The sequence below is a fragment of the Neodiprion pinetum genome, chromosome 5 (genome assembly GCF_021155775.2).
Source record: "Neodiprion pinetum isolate iyNeoPine1 chromosome 5, iyNeoPine1.2, whole genome shotgun sequence".
NCBI classification, from domain to species: Eukaryota; Metazoa; Arthropoda; class Insecta; order Hymenoptera; family Diprionidae; genus Neodiprion; species Neodiprion pinetum.
Genome location: NC_060236.1, coordinates 15,220,610 through 15,239,998, shown reverse-complemented (window position 1 = coordinate 15,239,998; position 19,389 = coordinate 15,220,610). Strand labels below are relative to the sequence as shown.

Sequence of the window (19,389 nt, the reverse complement as noted above, 5' to 3'; positions counted from 1 at the left end):
TACCGTGTCAACTGCTCGTCTTGTCTTCTCTCACGTTCCTTAAGTTTGGTCAGTGAGAGTTCGCGAGTCTAAGTTGAAATTGAGGATATAAAATAAAGAAATGAAAATATTACATGAACGATTGTTGGTCCGTGACCATTACACGCCAAGGTGATAACTAAATCTATATCTATATGGTTCTTAAAGGCTATGGTATGAGCATGTGTGCTCTCTTATGATAATTGCACGCCGGTAAGTTACGATACAGAGAGGGTGCAGCCGTAATTATCGGCTGGGACGTAACAGGAATAAGAAAAAGCAATTTTCGACCGAAACCAATCCTTTTCTTATATCACCAAAGGTGTTGAAAACTAAAAAGTTATTCAATATTTGAACTTTTAACCACTCGAACTTATTACTTACAGTTTATATTGAGATGAGGGTATGGAAAAGGAGAACCGGACAAACATTGAGGGATACCAAAAATAGTATACTCGTCAGAAAGTAGTTTTTTAATTTACAGACGCAATTTCATTGTCATGGTCTGAAGTGCTTCATTTTTTATTTTTTTTTTAATTAATTGAATATCATCAAATTGGGTTTTGAAATCTGTCATTTCGTTATTCCGAAGTAATAACTGAATGAAATTATATGGTGTTAGAAATGTATTCAAATATTCGTGGCAGACGCCATATTGTATCGTAACTATAGATACGTTTTTCTTCTTGCTGAAGCTTTTATTATAACAACATGCATTCTTTATAATAAAAGCAAGTATATCCAACGTTAATTTAGCAATCTGCTAGTTTTATTATACCTGTGCCAACATATGGGAAGCAGAGGTAAAATGCCCAGTGTGGAATAAAAGTCCACGTTGAAATACTGACCTCAGTTTTATGCTAATTTGAAAACTTATTACATATTTTTGTTTTACGAATAAAACCATGAACTATATTAATGATAATAATAATAAAGTAAGCAATGCTATGTCATGTCAACTTAATCAGTCAATTCAATTAATGCATGTATGTATGGGAGATTCCATTCTACCCCACATTTCTAATTTTGTCGAGCAATGTTCCTGTCATTTTAGGTACGATGAGTTCTTTTTTAGGCAAATTGAAGCGGAATATCACTCGTACAAGTATAATCGATATTTTATTAAGGTCGGGATTTAACTATGGCCTCCCCTTTATATTAGCGTAATTCATGACTTGGGAAAATCTGAATTTGCAGGTGAATTATTTTAACGCTCTTTTTATTGACTTAATTCTAAATGAATTTTTTTTATACCTAAATCGCCAGTTATAAACCAAAATGCTTAAGTTATTTCTTGTATGACAGCTTCGACAGCTTCTACAAACGACGAACATACTTTATACGGTCCTGGCGATATCTTGTTTTCGTCTTCCTCCCTGTATTTTCCAGTCTGCACAAGGATTCCTCTCATGCCAAGTGCTTGGGCTCCAGCGATATCGTCTCTCACATCCTTACATTGAAATTGATATCCATGACACATCGTTGTTAACCAATATTAGAACAAAGTCATGTACTGTATAAAACCTACATCGCCTATCATAACTGCTTCCTCTGGCCTTGCAGTTCCTAAGGCTGCTTTGAAAAATTCAGCCGTAGGTTTACCAACTACCTCGGCCTTCACATTTGAGGAATACTCCAAGCCTTTTATAAACGGTCCAGGTCCTAATGCCAGGCCATCTTCATGCTTGTAGTATCGTCCTTCATGGATAGCTATCAATGATGCACCTTCTAAAAGAAGTCTGCAGCATTCACGAAGTGATTTAATAAATTTTGATACACATACAAATTTTTTTTTCATTCAGTAGACTCTCCATAACTTCTTGTCTTCAGGACTTTCGAAGTGATGTCTTGCCTTCGGCTGGCTACACAATATTAATTTTTAAATACCAGGAGTTTTCCCAGTTTTCCTAGCTAAGATCTCCAGTCTTTCCTAACTTCTCCGCAATAGCATATAAACCTTTTTTTTTCCATAGTTTTGAGTTTTGGTCAACTTTATCTGATATCATTGTCTAATATATGTACATACCTCAGAAACAAGCAAGCAACCAGCAACACAAACGATCAATACATTTTGAGTCTCAACCATATTGATACTAGGAAGACCATACTATACATCATGGGATCCGCGATATTTACCAATGGTTTTCCTGCTATGATTTATTCCTGTATCTTCCTAATTCTACCATCACAAATAAGATGTCTAATGAATTATGTACTTTCTTTTCTGATTTCAAATAAATATCATGAAAACAAAATTTCTTGATACATATTTCTAAATAACTCAAAAACCACTCGCACTAAGTAAAACACTTCTGAAAGGTACGAAAAATAGTTCAATTGATATGTATTACTGTTTAATCATTCTCTTTAAAACTTTTTATATGGTAAGAATTATTGCATTTCACTTGGAAGTTCCTCTATAGTTTACGAGCACCTAACGACATAAGAAGGTATTCGATTTAGCTAATCTAAGATTTCTCCGGAAAAGCTCAAAGGTTAAAAAATGATCACTTATATATTATCAAAACCTGATACAAAGTTACAGAGTGAAATGAGTTGTAAGAATTTTGTTCATTCTAGTTTCAAGTAGCATGACTGTAATGCATCAAAAAAACTTCCACAAATCTAGCTTTAAATAAAGTGCCAAAAACTCAGAACTAACCTTAGTAGTCGAATCGAAGTGTTTGACCTATTTTCGAAATTTTCTGACTTTTCCATACCCCAACTCAAATTCCTTGATTTTTCCTGTATTTTTTGAACGCGCACCAACTTATATTTTTAGAAACTGCAACATTGAAGGTGTTTTCATGAGTTGCTTACGCAAAATTGTTTCTTATGTCACCCTTGGCTTTAAGATTCTGCTATAGGCATGTGGTAGTAAAAGATCTTTGCAAGTTGTGAAGAGTCGACTTCAATAATTGTAGATGCTGGCTTAGGGAAACTGACCTGAAAGCTTTGTTTAATTCATGGTAATGAAATTTGGAAGGTGCCAATCCAACAACCACAGCATTTTGTCGGCTGTCTTTGACAAGGTCTGTAAAATCTTCCATTGCTGCATCATCAATTAACAACAGGGGACTTAGTTGACGAGATATTAATACTTGTCTAACTGCGTTGAGCGAACTGAAGATTTCATCTTTATCGATCTCAAACCCAATTTTATTTAAACGAGCATGCAAGTATCTCATTGACTCCTTTGATGTGTTGGTGACAAATTTTATGGATGCATTGGTATTCCGGAGCCTGCAAGTAATTGTAACAGAATAACGAAGTTATGACTAACAATAGTCCAGTGCATACAGTATTAACAACAAATAGACATCATGTTCCCAGAGAATTCTATGAAATAGACCAGGCAGGCTCACAACAGTAACAAATAGCAACATTCAATGCAAGACGCAATATCGCTGCAAGTAGCTCCAAGTTCACACACTCATAAATGCTCAAAGTATGCTAATTAATCGAGAATTTAAACATAGGCTTGGAGGACCTTTCTAAAGCTTCCACAGCTCCTGGCACGACGTCATTGCCTACGTGAAGTGTTCCACTGAGGTCTATCAGAACTGTCCTTATTCTTTGCGTCATATTTTATTTTTTTTTCTGATCGGTATATACTTCCAGCTTTATAAAAATGAAAACGTTGATTTCAGAATTGAAAAAATGCGAAAAATAGCAAACGAATGAGCTGCTGAGCTGTGAAGTACAAGCCACGGCATAGACCAAAGTATCGTACAAAGAGTAGAATCCGACTGTATACAGTGAGAAGGTCCTCTACATACACTGCGAGCACTGTTCAGTGCTCTTACTGGGGAGATATTCGTTCCGTTATTGACTGACAGTATACAGTCCTGTACAGTCGCAGTATCCTGGGGAAATATATGACGTCATAAATCGTCGCCATTTTTCTACTGTGAATACTGGTGCTTTCGAGGTAAGGTGCTCTTAGTGCTTTCATCACGTGATCAACAGCGTTCAGAAATTTAACAGCTTCCACTGTTGATAATTATTATTATCGAATATTGTCATTTAAAAATACCGGCCGTTAAAAACAAAAATGGAAAATTTGAAGAAATTGTGTTTATTGCAGTGTGAAACAAATATTATGTATGGAATGAAAGTAACGCCAAAAAATGTCGATCACAGTATTGGGAAATCATCCACTCAGATACGCTACCTGACGGATCAAATATAAACTACTCTGTGCAGGTCAAGCTTAAACTGCTGATACCAAATATAATATGTGAGAAATGTAGTTTAAAAGTGTTAAACTTTTTTTTAAATATTAAGTAATCAATTATTATCTATAAGCTTAGTTATTACTTAAAAACATCTTAAATTTCAATATTTGATCAAAAAATTTAATCATGGAGTTTCCACCACGAGAAAATAAAAATAAAACTTTCTGCTGCGTGTATGGGTGTAATAGCAAGTCTAGTAAGAACAATACAGTTCGATTTTACACTTTTCCTTCGGCAAATTCTAGTTTTGTAGTAATCAAAAATAAATTTGGTGAAGATGAAGTAATTGATCGTCGATTAGCTTGGATAAAAGCATTGAAAATTGGGAATGAGGTTACACAGTCAAAAAAAGTGTTTTCATTACATTTCACCAAAAATGACTTCATACCAACATGTAAGTAATTACCTATAGAATTTCGTTTCATAATTATTTGTTTATCATCAATATGAAATGAAATTTTTTGTAGTGTAATATTTGTCACAAAAAATAAAAAACAATAAACATTAAATTTTATTTTTCATTGCAGCCAATGTTGCGATATTGCACCCACAATTTCATGCGGTGGATCTTTTAAACGAGAAGTTTGGAGACAGAATGCAATTATTTTATACTCATTATCACAACTAGTATCTGATTGCTGTAGGCCACATTTTATTAGATGTCCCGCATCAAGTATATCTTCACCACCAATAAAATTTTTATGACTAGGCTGAGTATTTGCAAACTCAGAAATTTCTTGTATTGAAATTTTCATATTTTATTGAATTTTTTTTGAAAATTCGAGTTTAATAACTGTAAATAAATACACGCTTTCACATAAGAACACGAAAGCTGATTTAAAAATGCGTTTTAAAATAGTTACTGCTTCTGCCGCAAGGAGAAGCCACGCCCCCGGCAGATTTCCCAATACTGTACTGCGTTCCGTTTTAAACAGTAACCAGTATAGCCAACTATAAAGGAACGGCTTCGCAGTATACTAAATTGACGTCACACCTTACGGTGCTCGCAGTGTATATCAGAACATACCCTCTCTCTCTCTCTCTCTCTCTCTCTCTCTCTCCCTCTCCCTCTCCCTCTCCCTCTCCCTCTCCCTCTCCCTCTCCCTCTCCCTCTCCCTCACCCTCTCCCTCTCCCTCACTCTCACTCTCTCTCTCTCTCTCTCCCGCTAATTCTTGGATGTAGTGTACCATCGGACCGGAACGTCCGTATATTTTATCGACTATTATTATTGCGTGTCACTTTTATCAACCAACCAAACTCGACGTACGAGAATCTTGTAACCATAAGGTATTAAAACAAATGTCTAACTATTTGGAATATCCCTAGATAGAAATAACTATGAAGTTCACTAATCAAGGCTTAAAAACCATGTTACGAGATGTAGTTCGCACTACAAAGAGCCATAATATTATTATACGTTATTATGTATCTTTATCATATTAACACTATGATTAACTAACACCATTATATCTAATTATTATATAACACTCGATAATGCCATTTGCGCATTTTGAGCTGAGACCTACACTATATGCAACTTACGCTATACCGTATAGTCTGGAGAGTAGAAGACTGTCAAACCATAGCTAAATGTATAACCGATATGATGTAAAGATGGATGCACTGCTGCAATAATCCATAACACCAGAGACTGCAAAACATTCAAAACCGTGAATACCAAATATCCGTCATGAATTATACTTTCCACCGTAACGCCGTATTGTAGGCAACGCGTGCAGCGTTTTGAAGGTAATGCAGATCTCCAATGTGGAGCCATACAGAGCCCATCTGGAGAACATATTAGGGAGCTTAACGATTGTAGATGAATCAACTCATGGGATGATCTTTTAAAGCGAAACAACCAAACAGAATTACAATTAATGTATCAATACAATAATAATAAACCCTTTTAGGTTAAAAAGGCTTATACCAGTTTTGAGGTAAAACGTAAGAAAACGTACACCTAGCTCCTTACAGGTATTGTACGACACCAAAGAATAAACTCAAAGATGTATACGTGACAGCGCCCAGTAACAGGCAACCAATAAACATAAGAACAACGTTCCAACACCTTCCAAGCCGATCTATATCAATATAAGAATTAACAATTACAGAAGAGAATTATACAAAGGCACATATGTAAACCTGCTCCAAAACTACGAATTATCAAATTGTTAAATACTCTAAATCTGTAAAGATTGTTATACCACAAACACCTAAGAATATTCGCATCAGCGCAATTCTAATAATATTAAGTAATTAGAAACTATGTTTCATAAATAATCACTATTGCACTCCAGGTGAATACCCATAGTAATCAATTATAGTACACATGCAATTCTATACGCTATAAAACTAACAAAACAACAAGTAACCGATATGGTAATCTTAATATATCGACTTTCTAACGAACGGGATAGTAAGAACATTTAAGAAGTAAACTACGACTAGGACTCAGCGCATCGTGACTCCGAAAAATGCACACAGTAACGTCCTCGACATATGACATCACGAAACATGGGTCACCTCTAGCGCACGTGCACTGTGATCACCGTATTAGGAATTAGCAGCTAAAATCGGCCCAGGTCCTAACGCCCACGAAAAGGGGGAAGAAGCACGATAGTCAAGAGGGCTTGCTGCCCGTACACCAAAGCCCACGCAAATAGGAAGCTGACGGCGCAACTACCCTACACTCACACCACCGCACCAACGCAGCGTTCTACCATATATGAAAAAGCTTCCAATATAGTAATAACTAAAGAGCTAAGAGCACGGGCGAACATGCGGCGAAGATGTCGTGCCCTCATTTTAATTTCTAGAAAAGGGGGAAGATGCGCGCCCTCATTTTAATTCCTAGAAAAGGGGGAAGATGCGCAGACAAAGCGCAGTTGACAAAGAGCTAAAGAAGGGGATCGTTAGGCGCAGCGATCGATACCCATAAAAACGGTGACCGATCATCGGATCGTCCTCTTGTTTTTTACCACTAGATTCGTTATCTTGTCCCGGTACAGTCTCGCGGTAAAATCCTTTTGCCTTTTGCATTTAAACTTTTCCTACGAAGTTACTCTGTCCAAAACTCCAGCGAACGAGCTTTCAGCTCAATTTTTGTCATATTAATTCAAAATCTAACAACTAAGTAACCCCGTTGTTTGTGACTCGAAATACTGAACTTACAAAATAAATCCAAGTTAATCAAAGTTTCCAAATATATTAAAATTAGTCATTCCGTTAAATCACCAATCTACGCTGCAATTCATCATTTCCAGATAATTCTCAAAAGGTAAGCCAATTAATCAAATCTTTTATCCAACAATTACTCATTCCTCGGTTCGTTCGATTAGAGTGATAGAACGACCGTTGTCCGGTGTATTTCAATATTTTATCGGTAATTGGTGACCCAAACTATTGATGTGAATCTAACTGTAGCTGTGTAAAGGATTCCAGTGTCTAACATCTGAAAATTTCCACCGGGTACCGTACCGACGTCAGATAAATTTTTGGTGCATCGGCCGGGAAACCAAACGTTAATCACGAAAAACTCCTTGTGACGCGAGTAGCGACCGACGGACAGCGGAAATTTTCCGCGCTACCGATACGAACTGAAAATCATCCTAATCTCGCTCTATTTAATAGAATAATTCAACAAACCTAAATCTTAATACCCAGTAACTCGCCAAAATTCTAAATCGATGAGTCAGTCAAGAATCTTCTCATCCGTTCTGGAAATTTTCCATTCAAATATTTCTTCAACATCGCACCCATTGATAATCTTGTATCACTGAGATCCCTCGTTTCCATCGAAATACCCTTTCGAACCGAGATTCCAACCCTTAATCGAAACCCCTGACAAATACCCTTTGTTCCCATAACGAATGCTCCCAAAATCGAACGAAATAAACGGAGGAAAACGTGGAACTATAGTGATGCTTTGGAAACAATATACTCAGCCGATTGTACTCAACGACCTGAACGAAATTCTGGACTGTGTGAAGGAGTCTGATCTCAAGAAACCGCACAATTCTAACTATACCATCGGTACTCCTGAAGATATTTGCTATTACCCAGGAGATACAGAAAAACGAATAGAAGAAAAAGATAAGCTGTTTGAGCCCCCAACGCTACCCAGAACGATTAGCGAAGAAGACGCAAAGATTAGAAAAACGGCAAAAATTATATCCATAAAAACGAGTCAAAAATATTTTTTTTTAATTACTCTCAACGTCCCCGCTATCAAACCTGTCCTGTCTCTCTTCTGTCTCAACAGTCCTCGGAATTGTCGCTATTATACAAATCCCGAAAAATTAATCCCCAATTCCAACCCAGTTATAAGCAAATAAATCTGCTTGTTCGATCCCAACATTAAATGGGAAAGGAAGACCCTCCTATCGATAAAAAACGCCCAGCCATAGTACATTCTCCGCCTTCAGGCTGACGACTCAGATCACAAGTTAGTACGCAGGGCACCCAATTATTTAAAGGACAATTAGAAAATTTAGAGGAGACGAACGCGTCGGGAAACTCAAGTCTAACCCCCAAATAATCACAAATCTCGAATGAAAATTATAATCCAACAAATAAAAATTCTCCGGAGAACCCGAGAAAAACAGAAAAACCCACTCAAATACTTGTTCAAACGCCTGGGGCCGGATTCTGAACATCAAGTGAGTTCGAGTTAGTGAGTTCGAGTTAGTGAGTTCTACGGTTTTCCGCTCTCCATACTATTATTATAGTCGATGGTTAATGAACATCACGGTCTGTACAGAGCTTACCGATGTTAATTATTATTACGAAGTGGCACATGCTGTTGATAGAGGGCGATAGCTAAGAAAGGAGAGAAAAATAGATGTTAAGCCCCCCGCACACGACGCTTGTTTTGCTGCTGGATTGCTTGCTAGATTTTACCGCTGGGTTCCAAGTTGGCTGTGGCGCTGGGTGCAACGATGGCACCCTCGTTGGGTTGGCTTCACACGATGCTTGTCGCTAGGCGTGCTGGCGTGCAGGGAGCCTAGAGAGAAAGTATAGGCGAATACGTAGTCCTAGCATTTCTAACCTCAACAGTACCATGGACGCTCGAGTGCAACAAACTATTGCGGCTGAAATAATTCGACGTAGGAAAGCATTTATCGTGTCAGCTGTAGCAACTGCTTTTAAACGTAGACATCTACTGAAACAACGAAAACGTAAATTGTGGAGTCGCGAGTGGCTGTTACGGCGTGATAGAGGACAGAATGTTCTAAATATGGTATTTCGTGAGCTCGGGTATGTAACCATATGATTTTCATTTTATTTATTATTACTTTTTTGGATTTTCAATTTTATACTTGACTTTTCAATGCATATTTATACTAAATTTTTGTTTAGCCCTGAAGATCCAGCCAGTTTCACCAATTATACTTGAATGATGGAAGATGACTGGAATGAGTTGTTGACACTTCTGACTCCGGCCATAAAAAAACAGGATACCGTTATGCGTCAAGCTATATCACCGAGGGACAGACTCACTGTGACTCTTCGATATTTAGCAACGGGCAATACCTTTCAAGATTTGAGCTACTCCACTCGCATAGCCGCGAACACAATTTCAAAAGTGATTGACGAAACTTTAAGAGCAATAGTAGAAGTACTCGACTCAAAAGTATGGAATTTCCCATCATCGCTGGAGGAATGGCAGGTTATCGCTCACAAATTCGATACTTTATGGAATTTTCCTCATTGCATCGGTGCGCTGGATGGGAAACACATCAATTTTCATCCCCCTCGAAGTGACGGATCGATTTACCGTAATTATAAGGGAAAAGACAGCATTGTGCTTCTGGGTCTTGTCGATGCTGAATACAGATTTTTGTTCGTTGACGTCGGAAGAAATGGACGTATGCACGATTCTGCTGTTTTGCGTGAGAGCCCATTATGGACTAAGATCAACGATGGAACGTTGAACTTACCTGCTCCATGTGAAATTCCAGGCTTTTGTTACAAATTACCGTACGTGATTGTCGGTAACGACGCATTTGCCTTGAAACCTAATTTGTTAAAGCCGTATCCGGATAGAAACTTGACGCTTGACAAAAGAATATTCAACTACAGATTGAGCCGTGCTCGCAGAACTGTTGAAAACGCTTTTGGCATACTGGCAAACAGATGGCGCGTTTTACTTTCTACGATATCTCTCTCCGTTCAAAAAGTAGAGAAAATAACTTACGCGTGTGTGCTTTTACATAATTATTTAATCAATAAATCTAACAATGATTCCAGTCAATGGAATCGTACCGCATAATTACAGAATCTCAACCCGAGTTGATAGTAATTGTAATGCAGTACAATTATCCGAAGGGCAGAATGCCTCTCTATATCTGAGAAATAACTGAAGCAGTAATGAAGTTCTAGAGATACGAGATAAATTTTGTGAATACTTTAATACTACAGGCATAGTGCCATTTCAATATACCGCTATTGAACGAGGTAACTATTAGTCGTTGCTCTACGAGCAAGTTCATAGTATTTATTCATTTATTAATTTATTTACTAGCACTGCGGCCGCGGCTTGTATTTGTATTTGACAGTATTTGTACAATGTTTATACAGAAATAAATAAATGCCATTACTGGTTTTATAGTATTCGAATTTTGTTTGTGTACGAAAGACTTTTGAAAATATCTCTTTGACTAAGCAGCATCGACAATTGAAAAAAGAATCCCTCCAAAATTACACAGATTCTCGAGTTTTTGGATATTCGCCGAGGACTTCTGGGAAATTTCGAGAAATTCCGGAGAGTGTGAATGGCCAGAGTGTCGTTCGAAGTGCAAGCGACGAAGGGAACGATTATATTTTTTTACGACTTTTTCTCAACGATTATCGAAGCTGGTGTCACAGAGAAAAGTTCGACCGAGAAAAATCCATAGTTCCTGAGAACTGTGAACTGTAGTTAATTTTTGTTCCTTCATCGATCTTGCCGCTTTGCATTGACCTTAATTTTAGCAATTGGAGTAATTTTTAATGCTTACAATTATACATAAAGAATGACGTGAAATATTAAACATAAATAACGAAATGAAAAAACAAACAGGAGACTTATGGAATGGAAATTTATAAAAGAAAATGAAAATCAAGATTTTTTGGTTGTCGGTGATGTCAAAACAGGTTGGTGTACTCTTTTTCTGTCACTTTCTAACCAGAATTTATTCCCCCTCGATCGAACAAGATTTTACATCGAAGAAATTGTCATGATTGTTTTTTTTCGATTTTTGAATTTTGAAAATTTAAGGAAAACGTGGAAAACAAAAATTTCCTTCGTTCATCATTTTTTTCTGGTTTGTTTGTCGATATTTGAAAATTGAAAATTTAAGGAACACATGAAAAATGGAAATTTCTCATTTATCATTCCCTTCAGGCTGCTTAAAAGTTTTTTTTGCTTTTCTACGGAGATAAAGGCACGATAGGGTGTTTTTTTCGACTTTTGAATTTTGAAAAGGAACACGTGGAAAATAAAAATTTCTCGTTCGTCGTTTTTTTATCAGGTTTTTAAAAATAGTATTTTGCTACGCGTAAGAAAACCATCACGAAAAATAGCACACGTTCTATCACCGAAATCCAGCACGCGACCACGCTTCAGAGCCATCAGAGGCGCCACTTTCTAGCAGCGCTCCCAGCAGAGCAGCCATCCTAGTACCCCGCATGCGATCTATCAGCAAAACAAGCCCCGTGTGCAGCGGGCTTTAGTTCTGACCATAGACTTATAAAGATAGATTGAGCGCTCCTATAAGAGGCACTGACAGTTACGTATAAAGGACAGAGATATACCGGGAGTACTGCTCTCTCTCTTCAATCGGCGTCATGGTGGGAGACAACGGAACAGTGGAAGTCGAACAGCTATAGATATAGGCGCATAATTTCGCCTCATTCTCCTCTACCACCTCGATCCCCGCCACAAATATCGCCAGAGAGAGAGAAAGGAGTACTCCCGGCATATTTCTGTCCTTCAAATGTTTGCTTCAAGCGGCTCATAAGAGCGCTCAGTCTATCTTTATAAGTCTATGGTTCTGACGTTTATTTGTATTAACCATACATAACCTCTTATTCCTTCTCAAATGGTTGGATGTTGAGTATACTGCATACTTCTTATTTTAGAGTTATTTTTCGGATAAGAAGTCTGTTATATATTGCGTGCTCAACGCGAGGTTACGTTAGAAACCGGTTCCACAGGCAAAAAAATAATAGAAAATACACGGGGTGCTAGTGGGTGGGCAATTACCACGAGCAGATAGAGAACGATTTATTAGCCGCTAGATGGCATAGACCGCAAGTTCCTGAGCCATACACTATTCAGGTACGAAGAGCTTGACATCACACTCCAAATTTCCGTTTCCACAAAGACGAACACGAACTCACTTGATGTTCAGAATCCGGCCCCTGATTCGGAAAACCAATCCCAAACACATATTAAACTTCCTCATGAATTTAAAATGGTAAAGGAACCCGCTGTAAGTGCAGGCGTAACAGCCTTACCCGCACCGACTTATTATATTTCAATTGAGGATGCCCTAGAGGCAGTCGCGGTGTTTCACGGTAATCCGTCGCAGGTTAGAAGTTTTGTGCAGGGATGCACGCGAAATGGTCCCGCCTCAAGTCGAATCAAGCCTCGCGCGAATAATTCGTAATAAAATCAAGGGAGTAGCTCGACGTGTGATCGAGAATGAACAGTTCGATACCGTAGACGAATTAGGCGCTCGAATAAATGAACTTTATGGACCAGCTAAATCCGTCAATCTGTGTCAGGGTGAACTAAGGAAAATTTTCCAAAGGCAAAATGAAGACGTCGTGACGTACGCATCAAGGGTACGCGAAGCGATGGAAAATTTAAGAGAGGCATTTTTGCAGGAACAACGTAAAGACGAGTTCGAAGTTTTTACGCGAAATACTGAAACGGACGGCAAAGCCGCTTTTCTGCGCGGACTAAGACCCGAAATCGATGGAAAAATCCCCACAGTACTCGGTACTCTAAAAGAACTGGTCAACGTGGCGATGAAAGTAGAAAAAAAAGAGAAAATCAAAATCCAACTTAGACGAGGAGATCAACCTAGTACAATTCCAGACGCTACGATAAATTACGCGATGTTTCAACCATATAATTGCGTTGTATGTGGAGCAAACGACCACGATAAATACGATTGTTAATGTAATTCAGACAAAAGCTATTACGATCACCGTAAACCTCGGAATCAAACTTATGTTATCCAGGGTAATCGAGCAGACTATCGGAATAATTATAACGCGAAAGATGCCTATTCGGATCCTCGACGTAACTCGAACACCTACCAACTGCAAAATAATACTAACCCAAGAAATCAATTTCCGAATCATCAAAATCGTCAAATAAATTACCAACCGCAACCCGATTACAATTCAAGAGAAAACCGTCCCAATCGACAACAGGGACCTCCGAATTTTAGTAATTAAGACAATTACAGTAACCCAAGGTCGAACTCTCCTAATCATCAAGATAAGAGAACAATTTCGAAATTTTCAGGTGAGTTGAAAAATTAAGGACGGAGCTAGGAATCGAACCTGGTATCTAGAGATGCTTTACCGGAGACTTACTCCACTGGACCACCTAGCCGCCCTGACTACAGTCGTTAATTTTTCAACTCACCCGAAAAATTTCGAAATTGTTCTCTTATCTAGCAAATTTCTCTCGCTAACAATATGATATGTTGTATTTCATATCAGCAATAATAAACGGCCGGGCCGTTTAAGTGGTTAAGTGAATTGTATCCAATCAACAAGGTTATCCTAGAAATAATCAATATCGCGAAAATCGCTATCAAGGGAACAATCAATACTGCGGAAACACTTATCCCACGAATAATTCGTACCACGAAAGAACTTTTTCAAGGGACCCGAGCCCGCAGAGGCCACAACCAAATTTCAGACAGGGAAATCAGCGTCCAAATCAGGTACGACGATAATTAAATAATTAGATAAACGCGTTACACTCCGCAAACACATCATCAACCCTACAATTCGAACCGACCTAACGAATACCAGAGAGAACAACCACGCGAATACTGTCGATATTGTAGAAACTACGGTCACTCAATCAGCGAATGTCCAATTAAACAGTGAAATGGTAGATTAAATCAAATACCGCGAGGAAATCGAGTTTCATTTTCGGGAAACGAGGAGAGCCTACCGAACGACGGTGTGACCTCGGAGGCTCTCAAAACACCCAACCGCACCTTATCTATTATACAGGGCGTACCGATAGAAAACTAGTAACGTTGCCTACAAGCGATATGGAACAAATAATTATAGATCCGCCTCAAAATCCCGAAAAAGTTCCCGCGTGCGTAGAAACCATGGCAAAAGTTCCGAAGCTCAATTCCATATAGTTCCGGAAAATTTACCAATTCCACAGGACGGAATAATAGGATCCCAGTTCTTCAACCGAAAATCGAGCTTAAATAAATTTTGATAAAGGCATATTAGAATTCGGTAACGTACGAGTTTCATTTCTAAACCAGCAGGAAAAAACGACTCCGTATAGAGCGCAGACACGCAACTGAGACAAACTCGTGGAGACCGAACTAGGCACCGAGGTTTTACCGCTCCCAGATGTAGAATCTAACGGGTGTCTCGGTTATACAAAATCCAATTTAAAGACAGAAATTTCCGAATCTCTTGAAGGAAAGGAAAAGGTCCAAAATCCGGAAAATGTTATCGTAATTCCATCGAGGACACGGTTTGGCATCCGTGTCAATCTCGAAAAAACTGAGTTAACCGAAGGGTACCTACCTTTGTTAGACGCAGGTGACAACGTCTACATAGGAAACGCGTTAGTGGCAAACCGAGATAGTAAAGCGTACCTTTATGCAATTAATACGTCAGACTCGGAAGTAAGGCTGAGGATTCCTAGAATCAGGTACTCAAAATTTTAAAATCAAGGGTAAGAATGCAAAAGAAACCATTAAGTATAAGAATATATCCACAAAATATCAAAAATATTTCGACGAATGCATAAAATATGAAACTGAATCTACGATAAAATCTAACGAATCCACAAAAAACGAAAATAACCCCGCGAGATACGACGAATATTCCAATAAATCCATGAAAAATAATGCCAAATCTGCGATAAATCCAATTGAATCCAATGAATCTATGAGAGATAATGATGAACGCATGAAAAATAATTAATGAATCTACGATGATACCAAGTGAATCCAATGGATATCCGTGAAAAATAATAACGAACCTACGATAATACCAAATGAATTCAATGAATCCGTGAAAAACAATAATGAATCTACAAAATATTCCAATGAATCCATGAAAACAGATGACTAATTTATTATAAATCCAAGTGAATCCAATGAACTTATAAAGTATAGAAATGAATCCGTGAAATATGAAAATAAATCTACTAACAATAAGTGTAAACGTAATTCCGACGAATCCAGGAAAAATAATAATGAATATTCCGACGAATCCATAAGAAATGATAATTCTATAGTACACCTGAGTGAATCCAATGAATTCATGAAACATGAAGATAGATCTGAGAAGAATGAAACTAAACCCAGTAAACCCACAACGAACGAATTAAATGGTGTGACAGGAAAATAAAATTCTTCCTCGATGTCAAAACTCGAATTGACTCCTCGAGAACTCAATCAACTCCCAAACCCTGATAATCGACACTAACCCTGTAAGTAGAAAATTAGTATAAACTTAATCGTCCTCTGTATTGTCAACCTATAGATTAGACCAGGTATCACGCTCCACGAGGAAAGACTCACACTGTGTTTGACCGCGAAATAAGCACCTCTGCCTGCACACGTTGTAGCAGACTGGTAGCAAAGCGAAGACGCTAGATCGGCGCAGATCAGCTGCGAATAATAAACACACTCCAGTTGTGAGCAGTCCTCGAGGAGTCTCGGTCGTGTAAACTACGATTTGTCAAATCTAACTGTTCTGTGTAATAGAACTTCGACCGTCTGTTGTCGACTAAACTAAGTTTGCCATTTAAGAAGGGTAACTTGATCCAGTATATCGACAAGTAGTAAGTAAATAAATTTATATATCTTCGCCTATACGCTTTTCTATTGTCTTGTAATTACTTTTGGTCCTCCACGTCTCCTCCTTGGGTTGTCTCTTCTATTTTAATAATCGAGCTAGCCGAATTCCTCATTCAATTATTTATTTATTAATGGTAAATTTATAAAAGGAAATTTAGGTATTGGTTCCTCAAACCAATTGGCGCCCAACGAATTTATAGAATTAATTAATTAATTAGCCTAGAGCCCTGTCAGCCGACGGACCACGGCCGCGGCAGGTGGTGTATATTTTTATTTAATATTCGTCAAATTGTCTTTGTAAAAGTACGCCGTCTTATTTGGCGCCCAATGTGGAGCACACGTGGAAATTAATGTTAAATTGTACATAAAGTAAATTATCAAATAATAGAAAATAAAATTTGAAATAACGTATATACTGTTCGAGAAAGTTCGACTAACGTAGACTGTAGCGAGTGTACAGCCGCATGTTTACCTTCTGTCGTGAACTTGAAACGGATTAATTTCTATGAGGCTGCGTTACGCTCGAATACTCTCTCTTCTTTTACATAGGCCTTTTCATCAAATTTTTTTTTTGTGCGCATGCGTCAAGATCAGCCATGTTTTTCGTACTGTTTTTTGTAAACAAGCATGTTAAAGTGCCCGCGTCTAGAAAATAAAAGCAAATAAATATTAATTAAGGTATATTAATATAAAAACAGGAAAAAAAATTAAAGTAATAAGTGTCACTATTGAGAAATAAATTTTTGCAACTGATTGTAATCATGTTATCTGTACGAAAAGGAATAACAAAACGGTGTTGTTATGGAGTATGTAGAAGTGACACACGGTATAAATCATTCAAAGGCAATACATATTATTTTATAAATTTTCCAAAGCCTTGTCTAGAGTATCGCAAAAAAATTATCAAATCCTCAAGCAAATTACATATTAAAGCATGTGCAAAATGTACAAAATGCGAATTGTGGGTAAAAAAATGTGGCCGAAGTGACAGAGGTTTTAGATCAATCGATGATGTGACTAAGGATACTTATATTTGTTCACTACATTTTCATGGAGAAAGTGGTCCAGCTGAGAAGAATCCTGATCCTTTAAGCTACCAAGAATTTCAACAAATTGATAAATCAATCGATAAGGTAATGCATGATTATTTATACAACAATATGATTTTCGGAGTTATAACCTCAAAATAATTCATAGGTAGTCAAAGTTAGAACCAGCCTATTTGAAAAATATAAAAGAGCTGATATGGAAGGAGAGAATGAATCAGAAAAAACGAAAATAAACAACATTTCGACGGTTGCGCAGGTTGAGTATAAATATTATAATAATAAAATCGTATAGATTTAAATAAAAAAACTTTTTTCTTTTATTGTAGAAATCTACGGCCCATGAAGAGATTTTCAATGTTCCTGATGATACTGCTTGTTTTATTCAACAAATATTACCAGATCAATCAGCAGAGATGAGAATACTGGAGGAAGAAACTAACTGTGAGGGAACTAACAAATTTACAACGATAGAAATTCAAACCGACAGTATAAAGATGCGTAATAAAAGTGTTCAGGTGAAGTTGCAAAAAAATTCAGCTGTGGAAAAGTTTGTAAATGCTATACGCATTGATGAAAACAAATGTATATTTTATACAAGTCTGAATTTTGAGCAAATTCTAGCTTTGCATAGATTTTTGAGTCCAGCTTGTGACAACTTAGAATATTGGGGTAATCGAGAGACAAAAAATAAATCTTCCGAAAATAGTAATAAATACAAGTTGACATCAATGCAACAGTTAATTCTGGTGTTATTAAGATTACGCATGGGATATTTAATAGAAGATTTAGCTTACAAGTTCGATGTTTCTACAGGGTTTGTCTCAAAAATATGTACAACTTGGATTTATTTTTTGCATAATGAATTTACTACTGAATTAAAGCCATTTATGTTTCCATCTAGAAAAACGAAAGCTGAAACATTACCAAAAATATTTAGGTCTATAAAAAACATTCGAGTTATTGTTGATTGTGCCGAGTTTTTTTGTCAATCGCCAACGAATTTTGAACACCAAGGTAATTTATATTCAAGTTATAAAGCTCATACGACTTTTAAAGTATTGATTGGCTGCACTCCAAATGGTTGCATTAGTTTTGTATCTGATGTATTCGAGGGTTCAATATCAGATCCTGAAATATTTAAGCGATCCAAAATTGCAGACTTGTTGCAACCTGGAGATGTGGTACTTGCAGATCGAGGTTTCACCGTTCACGATATAGTTGAAGCAAAGCAAGCACATTTGAATATTCCTCCATTTTTGAATGGACGCGATCGTTTAACTCCACAAGAGGAGAAGTTAACAAAAAAAATTGCAAAACAACGTATATATGTTGAGCATGTTATTGGGCGTATAAAAAAATTCCGACTTCTTCAAACAGTTTTGCCATTAAATATGCGTACTTTAATGTCACAAATTATATTTGTCTGTGCATGTTTAGTTAATTTTCAAACACCTTTAGTTTTCGATGAAGAAGAGTAGGACCATTATATCGTAAAAAGTAAAGGAAAAAAAAATTGTAAATAGAAATAATTTTATGAACTTATTAATTCGTATTTTATAAACTTTTTAATTAGTTTAATAACAATATTAATCTATTTCGTTCGTGCACTAAATAGATAATCTATTTTTATAAAGAACTTTGTAATTATTATGTAACCATATTATTGCAAAAATATACTTTACTTATTTAATATATTTTGTAACAATTATGTACTTTTTTTCTATGTAATAAGAGATAATAAATAATAAAAACAATATATGTATATGTATCTTCTTTAAAATGCTTTGGCATAAGATGTAATTCATGTAGATAAGTCAAAGGGTATTAATTGCCATGGGATCCTCATTTCAAAATATTCAGGAGCCAAAATATTTTGATGAAAAGCACTAACATGTTCAAGTATCGGCTCAATGAAGTTTTTATCGTAAAAGATTTTTTCTACGTGATAACCCTGTGGAGTCCAAATCACGAAATCACACCACGATCTTTCTGTGATCGCCATTTGAGTTTGT

General features: G+C 37.0%; 2 protein-coding genes and 2 long non-coding RNA genes across 4 annotated transcripts; 3 read left to right on the top strand and 1 right to left on the bottom strand.

Annotated features, from left to right (window-relative positions):
- Positions 1–201: 201 nt before the first annotated feature.
- On the bottom strand, positions 202–3,772 carry LOC124219287 (haloacid dehalogenase-like hydrolase domain-containing protein 2). The gene is made up of 4 exons (XM_046626635.2): positions 3,509–3,772; positions 2,965–3,261; positions 1,547–1,757; positions 202–1,468 (listed from the first exon to the last, which is right to left on the bottom strand). Exons 1-4 carry the CDS (start codon positions 3,601–3,603, stop codon positions 1,301–1,303), a joined length of 771 nt encoding a protein of 256 aa, XP_046482591.1. The 5' UTR covers positions 3,604–3,772; the 3' UTR covers positions 202–1,300.
- On the top strand, positions 3,673–4,906 carry LOC124219288 (uncharacterized). Its single transcript, XR_006883361.2, has 3 exons — positions 3,673–3,949; positions 4,106–4,650; positions 4,784–4,906. It is a non-coding gene; the product is annotated as an uncharacterized lncRNA (long non-coding RNA).
- Positions 4,907–9,108: 4,202 nt separating this feature from the next.
- LOC124219469 (uncharacterized) lies at positions 9,109–10,872 on the top strand. Its single transcript, XR_011177254.1, has 2 exons — positions 9,109–9,516; positions 9,619–10,872. It is a non-coding gene; the product is annotated as an uncharacterized lncRNA (long non-coding RNA).
- Positions 10,873–16,303: 5,431 nt separating this feature from the next.
- Positions 16,304–18,964, top strand: LOC124218700 (uncharacterized). Its single transcript, XM_046625392.2, has 4 exons — positions 16,304–16,312; positions 17,389–17,461; positions 17,526–17,633; positions 17,704–18,964. Exons 3-4 carry the CDS (start codon positions 17,574–17,576, stop codon positions 18,853–18,855), a joined length of 1,212 nt encoding a protein of 403 aa, XP_046481348.1. The 5' UTR covers positions 16,304–16,312; positions 17,389–17,461; positions 17,526–17,573; the 3' UTR covers positions 18,856–18,964.
- The last annotated feature ends 425 nt before the right edge of the window (positions 18,965–19,389 follow it).